Below are 11,881 nucleotides of genomic sequence, written 5' to 3'. Positions count from 1 at the left end.
ATGTCATATTATTATTCATAATATATATTTTTAATTGTCAAATGAACCATTCTTATTTTGCCATCCTTTTCAGCATTTCCGTGAAATGTTCAAACTTTTGGTTACGACCCTTTTGCATCATATAAGCTATTGTTTTTACCTGAATCAATAAAGCCAGTTCTTTTAGTTTCATCAATTAAATCGATTATTCTATTTTAAATGAAATTTCTCACCTTCACTTTTGGATCTACAGATCCATGCCGATTGCTCAAATTCCACAAATTCACGGCCATATTTGACAGACTTGCTTCTCGTAATTCTCCGCGAATAATGAATCGATTAAAAAGCTCCATTGCTAGAGCAGACTGCTTATCATGCTGATCCGATGATCCCAGGTATTTCAAGTGACTCAGAATCTCCTCTATTATTTTAGAGCAAATTTTATTCACCTCACTGATAAATTTTTGATCCGATCCGTAAAGCTTGTCGTTTGAATCGACCTATCGCGCGCGTACAAAAGGATAAAACATTATAAATTTTTAATGTACAATTTGTGGAATCATTTTAACGAAGAGGGATGATACCTTATCAATATGATAGGGATAATTCTCTTGAGTAACGGTAGACAAAAGATCAAGAACGCGAAGGTAAAGATAATATTTGGTCGAAGTGTTCTCTTCAAAACAGCGCTGCGCTGCGTTTAAAAGTCCTCGCAATAAATATAACACTCCATGCTCTGGACTGTCCTGTACGAGATTAAGATATTATTGTACATTGGTAAAATATATGCCTTATCCTACAGAAATACCTACCGGCACTACAAGCAACGTCGATAAAAAATTTGATAAATATGATAGTAGCCAAGGATAAGAGCTTTGATGTCTTCCATCAATATCCATGGTTTTTGGCACATCAGGAACTAAGCTCAATGCAGCCTTGAAGCAAGCATCAGCTGTAAAACGAGTTATTTTGGCTTACTACTTGCGAAAAATCCATTATAGAAATAAATCAATATTGTAATTACCTTGTCCCAAACATTGGTTCAACAGAGCTACCTGACCCGAAATCAGATATAATTGAAGTCGGGTATGTACTAAAGTTAACGATGGAATGGTAATGAAGCAAAATGCGGCACAAGCACGTACAAAAGCAGAGGTTCTTCGTGTGTGATGTCCCCTAACAATTTTTCTGGTATCTACTGCCAGCCTATTAACACACTAAAAAAGAATAAGATCGTTAAAAGAAACTAATTACAAAAATGTAATATAATTCATTTACCGACCTGTACCAATTGGATATGTACGCTATCAAGATTAGTAAAGGCAGCTCTGGATTCGGCATAAAAATTTAGTTGTTTCTCAAAATCTCGACCGTAATCCACTCGTTGCACGATACCACAGATTAATTGTCCTATTTGACGCTTTTCGTCTTCTACAGTCAAAGCACTGCAATCAATAATGATAATTATGAAATAGTGTTTACCTTAGTTACAGAAAAAATAAATCAATACAAACCTTACGGAGTCATGCATTATTCTAGCTATAAACATTAGTGCGTTTATTATTATCGGATCTGTAATCGATCCATTCTGAGCGCTCACACCTTCTATTACAGTTTTACAAACTTCAACTTTTACGCTTTCTTTCTGAAATAAATTAATTAAAGGTAGAAAATTATCCATGGCTAGTAATGATTCAAAATCCTGCGTGTGAGCTACTATTTTTTCTATCACTATTTGCAATTGCGAATAATAATGCTCGAACGTTCGGTTTGGATTTAGTCTATCGATGATTTTTCCTAGGAATAAATTAAGCTCGTTCACCTATTAAAGATAACGTTATATATAATTTTTTGTGATTACTTCTTACAAAAAAAATGACGAAGGATATTTACGGAAAAGTGCATAACAGTAAATTGGACCCATATATCAATGCAATGCATAAATTTCGCTGGATCTTCCAAATCCGTAATATATTTCCATACCGTATTTAACACTATTTGACAATCTTCCCTTGTTGGAGCCTCCTTCACTAAACATTCGCCTAAACTTCTGTATAAAAGATGTGGGGGATACCCTGATTAAATAAAAATACAGTTTTGAGAAGTAATTATTAAATTTATATATTTCTTAAACATGAAAATTTACCATTATCATCGCAAGCTGCTACCAAATCGGTAAATTCAATCGCACGGGCAACAACGTAAGCAGGCTTATACGCTGTTAAAATTGTATTTAATAAGAATGAACTGTAAATTAAAATTTGATTTTAAGTATTCTATCTTATTTAAAATATAATATGCGATAGATCAATTAGTTACCTATTGGCTTGCGATTTGCAGCGAGATAAAACTTCATTCAAATGACTTTCGGAGCTTGTGGCAACCAAAACTTGCAATATCCAATCCAAGGCAGGAGAATAAAGATGTAAATATGACTGTAGCGTAAAATTGTTTTGTTTAGAGAGCTCATTTTTCACTGCTAGCCCAAATAATTGTTGATACGTAAATAAAAAATCATAAAAATTTTCTTTCACAAACTCAAAGTCAGAAGTTCTGTTCAAAGCTAGTCCAACCCTGCATAAGTAACATCTGGCATAAACTTGTATCAGAGGATTACCAATTCCTCTGATCATTTTTGTTATCCGCAAAAGTGCACTACTAAATTCACTGAAAAGAAAATTTATTATGAACAGATATTTCATTTAAAGCTCCAAACATGATAAGGTTTGACTAAACAACAGAATATACCTTGTTGTTAGATAGCTATATGATTTGATTATTGCCATTTCCACATAAAGACGCGGAACTAATTCTCTGATTGAAGCTATTTTATAAAACCAATTTCTACAAGTTTCCTTAGCGCTTTCAGGTACCATATCAGGCGTAAAAATATCTGGTAAACTTGTAGGTACTTTACTACCTGGCCTACAAGATGATTATATCATTACAATTAGGTTTATTAAAATATAATTAATGTTATACAAATAAATACTAACTTTAAATATTCAGCTTTCATCTTTAATCTATCATAAACAAGCTTGCCAAATATATCTAAAATATCTGTTATTAAAACAAATTTGCTTGGATAAAAAGCCATGGCCGACGTATCTACCAATAATTTTGCACATTGTATTGCTATTTTTAGTGCTTTCACTCTTTGATCAGAATGCCATGCTTGCACTAGTTCATTGTTAAGCTGCTCGATTCTTGCTGCATACTCATGCTGAGATAAGTCCATCATTTGCCTAATGGAGCCTTCTTCAAAATCATCTAACTGCTCCAGCCTTGTTCTCACTTTATCCACCATAGTACCAGTTGGTTGTACTTTCACAACGACTGTATAAAAAAAAATTATATAGTAAATGCTGAAAAAAATTAAAAACCTTGATAAATCTTACCTTTTTCTCCTCCTGGTAAAAAACTGGTAACAATAGACAGTTTCTCAGAAGTTGTATATTTATTCAAAATTTGTGTTCTCCTAGTAGTCCATGGCTCTACAATTTCTTCAGCGGTTTCTTTATTTTTTTTTGTTGATATTACAGTACTGGAATAATCCCACTAAAAAAAAGAATAAAGACATACTGTGTAAGCACTAAAATAAATTAAAAATTAATCAAATCATTCCTACTTCATCTGCAGCCATTTTTGATAGAGGATCCAGCTCTTCTCTTGCAAATTGTGTAAGGGGATCAGATCCATCAAGAGCTGAATGAGTTAATAAAGGATCTGCAAGCGGATTATTGACCATTGATGCATGTGTTGGAGTTGGTGTTCCAGTGGAAGAACTTGTACTGGTATTGCTACGTAAAATATTTCTTCTCACTGCAGCACGACCTTCGATCAGCTGAGAATAATAAGAATTAAATTCAACAAAGGGTCAAATTTTTAAGAAAATAATTAAACAAAAATTTTACAGTGATTGTCACTGGTTTTAGTGGATGGTCCATGGTTTCCTCTAAGCAGGAAAATTGAAAAGCCCCATATTCCACTGGTCTTGCTATCCTAAAAACACATTGCTTCTTACAGAAAATTGCATTTGCAAACGCAATTAAACAGTTTCTTACCATTCTACTTCTGTCATTTTTCAGATTCATTCAAATCTATTAAAAAATAAACAAGTGTTATTAAGGAGTCTCCAAAAATAAGAGATGTAAGATACAAGAAATCATACAAGTTAAAAATTGAATATGAAAATATTTACTGTAACAATATCCTGAAACATTTATCTAGATTAATTTATAAAGTTGTTTACAGGGATTAGAATCATTAATAGAAATTGGAGTCAGTGTGTGGCTTGTAATATTGGCTATTATTTTAAAATTCTCTAGTGTACATATATCGCGCTGTCACACTTGAGGCTCAACTCTCAAGCCGCTCGAGGTAGTGTCTAGTGATGATGGGTGGACAGGGTGGACTAGGTGGGCAAAATAAAGTAGGGGGTTTAATTCATTAAGGCAAGTATCTATGTTTATGACAGATAAAGAGCCAATGAGCTAATAAGTAAAGCAGAGAGATATTTGCAATATATCTGAGAATACTGTATTATTATATTATTCATGTTTCAATTTAGTACACGTTAACACAATAAAATATGATATAAAAGAAGCTATTAGTCAACTGTAATGAAAGTATACTGATTTTATTTATTATCTGTGTAACCCGATCCAATTGATATTAAAAAGAAACAGGTTTGGTATTGTCAAGGTGGCCACTCTGATAGAATTTTGTACCACGATTCATACTTTATTCGTATAGGACGAAAAAGGCCAGCACGTCTTTTATAGCCTAATACCCTTATTAATTCATTCGTGTCGGATCCGCTATCGAGTATCTTCCACAGCTGCAAGCTGCAGACAACAAGATTACTTTAAAAACACAAAATATGTCAGCTGTTGACGACGTTCTTGAAAGCTGGGAGGACATAGAGGAAACAGGAGTAAGTAATGATTTGATTAAAACTTATTCAAATCATAATATTATGCTACTAATTCAAAACGAAGCAAATTTTCTTAACCTAAATTAAAGGGAAATCATTGAATTACATATTGCTGCCAGCACATTGAACATCTTCCTCATTATTTTTTATGAGTGAGAAAGTTATGTCATTACATACAAAAAATGGTGCACACAAAAACATTCCTTACTGAACTGTGTATTTTGTTTAATACAAAGCTTTGGTGAATCCTGAAAAACAACTTATTAACGTCTATCCTTTACCTACAGAGAGATAATTCAGGAAGAAGAATTTCAAAGAACTTGTTGCATTTAGATCCAAGTGGTTATTCAAAATAAATATACTCAACATATATTTGCCCTATTTTCTAGATGCATTATATTATTATTATATGTTTCTGTTAAGCAACTTGTGTTTTATACATTGCAAAGCTTTAATTGGTAATTATTCTAGGCTCTCGACAAAACATTGGATGCCCTTCAATTGAATGCGGTAGAAGCTTTGGATGAAATAGAGTCTTCTAGGTATATTAAGAAAAGTTATTTTCAAAGTAAATAATTTGCTTCATACTAAAATTTTATTGGATATTATCCTTTAGAGGGTTTGATACTTTTAAATCAAAATTCATATTATGAGTATTATATGGAAATTAGAGAGAGTTTATAAAATCTGAATATTTATATACTCATAATTCATAAGATCACGGTAAATTATCCCATTTGAACTCTAATTCTCAGATACCATTATGTATTACATATTTTGTTTATTTGAATAATTATCCTCCTTTATAGGGTAATTTAGCTATTGTATGCAATAATTTAGAACATGGTGATATACGTGACTAATCGATTTATTCTAACAATTATATTTATATACTCTAACCCTCTAAAAATTAACAAAAATAAATTAATAAGTAATTAATACATATATTATAGCCTCTACATGCACCCTATGAGAACTTACCATCTTTTTTATAATAAATTTCTCTTTAGCAATTTTGTTATTTTTGCAGTTTCAAACCAGCAGATAATAGAAATACTACAAGAATGATCATCTTGGGCGAAGATGGCGTCAGATCTCAATATGTACCTCCACAACCTACAGTAAAAATATTAAAAAGACCAACAAGAGATTCTCAAGGGAGTGGAGATGGACCATTATTGAATGGTGATAAACCAAAGCAACCAATCAAATCTCTTAGACAGGTAAATTTTGCAGAATTTTTTTTCTCCCATGTTTCTTTAATACTATTTCAAGGAATTTAGAAAAAGGAAATAATAATTTCAGAGAGAGCAAGAATATGCAGAAGCGAGGAAGAGGATATTAGGGGAAGAAAAAAGTCCGGAAGAAAAATTGTTACAAGAAATTAATAGGATTCAACCAAAAAACATGATATCTGCAAGCAGCAGTTTGCCAAATAACGTGGTCAGGTTGCCGACTGGGCCGGATGGAACAAAAGGTTTTAATGTACGTAGGTAGCGCGTCGTCTGGGGATCAGCCCTTCTTACCTATCTTCTTTCTCTTCTTCCTTCTCGACGTTGTTGGAGGAGGAGACGGCTATGAGGCCGACGGCAGAGACCAGCTACAAGCTCTGTGCCAACTCTGAGCTATTTGCGAGTCGTCAAATCCGTATCGGCCATCGAAACAATTCGCCCACTGCTAGCGAATTACCAGCCTCGAGCATCCATGATCCTGGAAAATTTGCTTACGGATCGAAAAAATTCGTTAACTCCGAGCCATTTGAGAATGATCAGACCCGGGAGATTTGCGATTCGTAAAATCTATGCAGTAGCGAAACTATTGCTAGCTGTGACCTGCAGGTCATTGGGAACCATCCATATACACACATGTAAGAACAAACAGGGCTCTTCGCCGTCGCTGATGACGAATCCCAGTTGAATGGCGATACCGATTTTTGTCAGATTAGAGCAATGAATTGTCTTGTTTATATTTATTATTACTCACTACAAAGAGCTGTAAATCTTTTTATAAAAATTCTCAATTGTCCTGATGGAGCCTTAGGACGAGCCTTGAATCGGAGGTGTATTTAAAACTACTGTAAATTGTAATTATGATGTCTTGACTGAGATTTAAATAAAAAAAAAAAAAAAAAAAGCAGTACCCTTTCAATTGCGTTAAAAAAGAAGCCTTATCCACATGTATTTCATTTTTTCAAATAATGTCACCTCTAACTGTTGCGGTGTGATAAAAATTCTATTATCTAATACTCATAATATTGATAGTTATATTGCATTCATATAAATTTACATTTAACTATGTAGGTTGGTAGTCTGTATGAAGCGACGCTCTCAAAAAACCTATCCAGCGCGCATAGACGCAAGTTGGTAATCATTGAATGATTGTCATGGCGCATGTCAATTCGAACGTCTGCTATCGGTATTTGTATCTCTGAAAAGGGGTGTTGTTGTTACTTTGGTGGAAATGAAAGTATTAACTAATTTATTTCGATAAGTAATAGTAACATTCATCATTATCCAGAGAAGTCGAAATTCATTAATATATAGTTATGGCTGAGTCTGCCGGTCCGATACTTCATGTCATTGTGGTTGGATTTCATCACAAAAAAGGATGTCAGGTATTACTTTCAGCGCACGTAGTTTAAATATTTAGTGAACAGCAGTAATACATTTCATATAGTTCGCCTATGCGGGACGTTATAAGTTTATGCAAAGTTACTATCCTCTAACCACTTTTCACAGCTTGCATCTGATTGTACTTGGTACTTGGCTAATCTTATGATATACCACTTTTTAGGTGGAATATTCTTTTCCTCCTTTAGTACCTGACTCTCCAAACGAATGCCCATTAGGATGGAAGTATCTACCAACCTTAGCTTTACCAGATGGATCTCATAATTATGATGAAGACACTGTTTATTTCCATTTACCCAGTTTAAATGATCCAAAACGCACAATATTTGGTATATCTTGCTTCAGGCAGATACCTGTTGAGGTAAGTTTTATTTCATTGAAAGATATAACAATAAAAGAATATTTTTTTAAACAAACTTCAAATTCTCAGAAAATAAAGAATCGCACAGCTGATATAACTAGAGGGACAGTTCAGAAATCTGTATGCGTGTTAAGCACATTGCCATTGTATGGCCATATCCAAGTTAAAATGGCTCTTATAACTCATGCATATTTTGAAGAAGGTGATTTTAGTAAAGTGTCTTTATTAGAAGATACTTATCATCACCTGAATTCTTGTATGAGTACTGAGAGTCATATACCTCCACAAGTTTTTGTTGGTAATTACTAATTTCCATATGACTGTGCGATAGAAATAACATTTATTACTAAACAAAATGTCTTTCAGGATTGTCAGCAAGAGATTTCATACTACAGTTTCGTCACAAAGCTCTTCTGCTATTCAAATTATTGCTGTTAGAAAAAAGAATAATTTTTTATCAATCTCCGGTGCAACCACTGTGCTCAGCAATCCTGACATTATTATCCTTATTTCCTGGTATGATTGAAAGTGGTTTACAGCAAGCTGCATGTATAAGGTAATGATTTAGAATAATGACATTTGTGGAATTGTTTTACCTAGAAATAACTGTTTCTGGTAGGCCTTCAAGACCAATGTCTCCCATTCCTTCATTTGAAGATGATGCTACTCCTTCAAACAATATTGACTCTAATTTATCAGAATTAAACTCAATAAAAAATAACATATCTCATTTAGATCTTGAAAATACTATTGATAATAAAAACAGAAGCCTTCTTTGTATGAATGATAATAAAACAATGGAAACAATGGAAGGAAAATGCATGGATGACATGCAAAATTTAGAAATGCAAAAGAATAATAATGAGAATGATAATGTAAATATGAAAGTTATTGAGGTAGAAGCTGGACATGAATGTACAGAGTCTTATATAACACAAAATAATACCAAGTATTCCCCAAAGCCAAATGACAATGTTCATAGGGTTCATAGTGTAAATACAATTACATTGGGAATGGTGGATGCTGATAGTAGCTTACCTCGTGATACCAGCAGCGATGCACTTTCGGAAGCTAGAGTAACGAGCAGTATAACTCAAATGGCACATGTAAATCCTGCTCTTTGTGGCTTGCCTTTAACTCTATTTACAAAGGGTTACCTCTGTTTGCCATATTTGTCGTTACCATATTTAGATTTGTTAGGTGATATTAATGTAAGAGGCTACTTAGTTGGAGCGACTAATGTATTATTTAAACAGAAGAAGCAGCTCATTGACGTTTTAGTAGAGGTAAGGTAGAAAATAAAGTAGATTGGTAGAAGGAAAATTAATGAAAAATAATACTTTAAGGTGGAAAATACTCGAATAGAAGCGACAGATCCGGAATTAAGACGTCAACTGCATTTAACCACTGAAGATTTAAGATTTGCTGATTACGTAGTTAGACACGTAGCTGAACCACGAAAAGATATTTTCCTGGATGGTGTTGGATGGGAAGGAGGCGATGAATGGATAAGAACGCAATTTCGTGTTTATTTATTAAGTATGCTTCGTACATCTTTACAACAGGACACGCGCCAGGGCGATCATTATAATTCAGCATTTATGGCAGCATGGCGTATGACGAATAATTATAAGATGTGGAGTAGTTTGAATAAACCAGAAATAAATTGTATAGAGCCTGGTCATCCGTTTGCTGGTCAATTGTCTGTTCAGGATATGAAATTACGTTTGTCGCAGTGGGTAGAATTGTGTTCTTTTATTTATTTATCATTGAAAATGTCATATTTAAAAATTGAATATTTTTTAGTACAATGCAAAATACTGAAAGTGGTAGAAAAATAAATCAAGCCATGGTTTCTACGGGAAGGGCAGTAGCTACTACAGGAAAGGCTGTAGGTAAGGGATTTCATTCTTTTTCTATATGTTTTTGTGTAAAGAGAATTAGTTAAAAAGTAACGCGAATAAAATGCTCTTTTTATTATTCTTAAGGAGGAGCAATATCTCAAGCCAAGGGTGCTTTCTCTAATTGGTGGACTACATTAACAGCTGTGCAGCCAGTAGATGAAGTAAAAACAGACAATCAAGCTGCAAACGTTCAACCAAATATTCCCGAAAGAGAAAAAACTGCTGACAACCGGGGAATAAATACACCTGCTAATGATGCAGATGTAAGTGTAGCTTTTGAATAAAGCAGAACAATTATTAAAAAGTTATTACAAACTTTTAGATACTGTTTAGGGTTGTCAAAGTTTAAAAGAAAATAACAAACTTACTGCTAAAAAAGACGAAATATTCGAGCAAGAAGGGAGCGCTCTATTATTAAATGATTAATTTAATTAAAAGCAAATTCATTTGAATGTGTAAAAGATTCTTATCGTGACTGTAGTGTTTGTTATTCACTGTAGCTAATTGCTACAAATTAATTACATTAGAGAATACAGCTTACTGAGCAAATACTATAGTGTGTCATTGTACAATTTTTTTTCACTCATTTGCAAAATTTCCATTTTTATGAAAATTCATTTTTAATATAATATGTAAGATAAGTATTTTTTAATTGATGATAAATGTCATTTTATATTACACCTGTACCTGCCAGAATATTTCATTGTAAGTCCTTAAGTTGTTTTAGTAAGTTATTAAGTTTAATATAGATCTAGACAAATTAATGATTGTCCTTTTTTATAGCTCTTGCCAGGGAGAGAGCACGCATTAATTGTATTTATTTTTAATTGCATATGCAAATACTCTACTTATTTATACATCTCGATAATCTTATATAGCAAGTACCTGCATCAAGATAAAATAAAGCAAAATTTTGTTAAAAAGGATTTCATAAAGTAATTATAAAATATGAAAAAAATATATTTTAGAGGCAATCTAATTATGTTTTCCAGTGATTATACGCGAAATACAATTAATTATACTTTTCGTATTTTAGAGTTGAACATGTCAGTATTTTGATCAAAGCTTAAATTTTTAAAAATTCCTAAAATTAAGAATAAATTACTCATTACTAATAAAGCTCTGCATAAATTTATATTTTATCCGATAGCAGTAGACTTAGAGAAAATGTTAGATGTGCATTAAAAGAATAGAATTTTAAATGTAAAGTATATGCTAATTAGATTTTTTATCAATATAAATAATGGTATACACATAAATCGTATCTAAATGATCAAAAGTACAGAATTAAGTCACAGAAATGGTAATTTTCAATATTTTTTGCATGTAGCAATAAGACTTTAGGCCGTTTTAAACCACACCCGTATTGACAATATTTCTGCCTCCGTTTTTAAAATTAAATAAAAAAGTTCACATTTTAATTCATTCTTTCAGGAAAATCAGTGAATATTAAACCGTATGGAGGTAGATACGACAAAAAAACTTAAGTTAAGAAATAGTATTTACTTGATGTGAATTGTTTTAAATCTTTTGTATAGAATCATATTTGTTTTAAAGAAATCTTTTTGGCAGACCTTTTTAAATGACTATACATTAAAATTTATTATATGTATATTCGTATATTGTATTTGTATATTTATTGAAAACAAATCGATTTACTTTTTTTTTAATTATAATTAGAGATAATTTTTAGAAATTTTAATAATTTGTGCCAAACGTTACAGCTTGCTTTGAATGATTGGATAACAATTCCAGCTGCTAGTCAAAAGCTATTTGACATTTTTTAAAAAACTTTTTTTGTTACTTCTATAATATACTCTCTTGTATAATTATCAAGGAACAAAAGATATTTAATAGCTGTTTAGATCAATTTATATAATTTATTTAACGTTCTCTTGAGCTCATAAGTAACACTTGTTATAAAAAATAAAGACGATTAATAAATAATTACAAATAAATTGACAACAATTGTTTAGATATCCTTATTGAACAATTTATTACGTTGACAATCTCAGTATAGGGAATATATTATTTTAATATAGTATAAGAGCGCACGATTATTTACCATCTC

The 11,881-nt window shown here is 32.2% G+C and overlaps 3 protein-coding genes across 7 annotated transcripts; 2 read left to right on the top strand and 1 right to left on the bottom strand.

Annotated features, from left to right (window-relative positions):
* Positions 1 to 4,770, bottom strand: LOC136776809 (VPS35 endosomal protein-sorting factor-like). Of its 3 annotated transcripts, none has more exons than XM_066732676.1 (17): positions 4,722 to 4,770; positions 4,044 to 4,079; positions 3,894 to 3,981; positions 3,608 to 3,823; positions 3,378 to 3,537; positions 2,976 to 3,315; positions 2,728 to 2,904; positions 2,299 to 2,646; positions 2,126 to 2,226; positions 1,873 to 2,054; positions 1,494 to 1,801; positions 1,262 to 1,424; positions 1,004 to 1,196; positions 792 to 931; positions 564 to 725; positions 213 to 479; positions 1 to 139 (listed from the first exon to the last, which is right to left on the bottom strand). In XM_066732676.1, exons 2-17 carry the CDS (start codon positions 4,058 to 4,060, stop codon positions 53 to 55), a joined length of 2,949 nt encoding a protein of 982 aa, XP_066588773.1. In that variant the 5' UTR covers positions 4,061 to 4,079; positions 4,722 to 4,770; the 3' UTR covers positions 1 to 52. The 3 variants fall into 3 exon arrangements, with proteins under 3 accessions (XP_066588773.1, XP_066588771.1, XP_066588772.1); XM_066732674.1 differs by lacking the exon at positions 4,722 to 4,770 and adding an exon at positions 4,151 to 4,348; XM_066732675.1 differs by lacking the exon at positions 4,722 to 4,770 and adding an exon at positions 4,181 to 4,348.
* LOC136776811 (SUZ RNA-binding domain-containing) lies at positions 4,734 to 7,016 on the top strand. The gene is made up of 4 exons (XM_066732678.1): positions 4,734 to 4,915; positions 5,387 to 5,457; positions 5,946 to 6,138; positions 6,221 to 7,016. The coding sequence occupies exons 1-4, from the start codon at positions 4,862 to 4,864 to the stop codon at positions 6,410 to 6,412; spliced, it is 510 nt and encodes a 169-aa protein (XP_066588775.1). The 5' UTR covers positions 4,734 to 4,861; the 3' UTR covers positions 6,413 to 7,016.
* Positions 7,017 to 7,303: 287 nt separating this feature from the next.
* Positions 7,304 to 11,763, top strand: LOC136776670 (late secretory pathway protein AVL9 homolog). Of its 3 annotated transcripts, none has more exons than XM_066732393.1 (9): positions 7,304 to 7,529; positions 7,709 to 7,906; positions 7,976 to 8,204; positions 8,273 to 8,462; positions 8,526 to 9,192; positions 9,253 to 9,641; positions 9,713 to 9,801; positions 9,895 to 10,073; positions 11,245 to 11,763. In XM_066732393.1, the coding sequence occupies exons 1-9, from the start codon at positions 7,461 to 7,463 to the stop codon at positions 11,254 to 11,256; spliced, it is 2,022 nt and encodes a 673-aa protein (XP_066588490.1). In that variant the 5' UTR covers positions 7,304 to 7,460; the 3' UTR covers positions 11,257 to 11,763. The 3 variants fall into 3 exon arrangements, with proteins under 3 accessions (XP_066588490.1, XP_066588488.1, XP_066588489.1); XM_066732391.1 differs by having other exon boundaries at positions 10,133 to 11,763; XM_066732392.1 differs by having other exon boundaries at positions 9,895 to 11,763.
* Positions 11,764 to 11,881: the final 118 nt, after the last annotated feature.

The sequence above is a fragment of the Prorops nasuta genome, unplaced genomic scaffold (genome assembly GCF_024137725.1).
Source record: "Prorops nasuta isolate Cenicafe-Biocafe unplaced genomic scaffold, Cenicafe_Pnas_1.2 PNAS00010, whole genome shotgun sequence".
Classification (NCBI taxonomy): Eukaryota; Metazoa; Arthropoda; class Insecta; order Hymenoptera; family Bethylidae; genus Prorops; species Prorops nasuta.
This window is presented reverse-complemented; position numbering and strand designations above follow the sequence as displayed.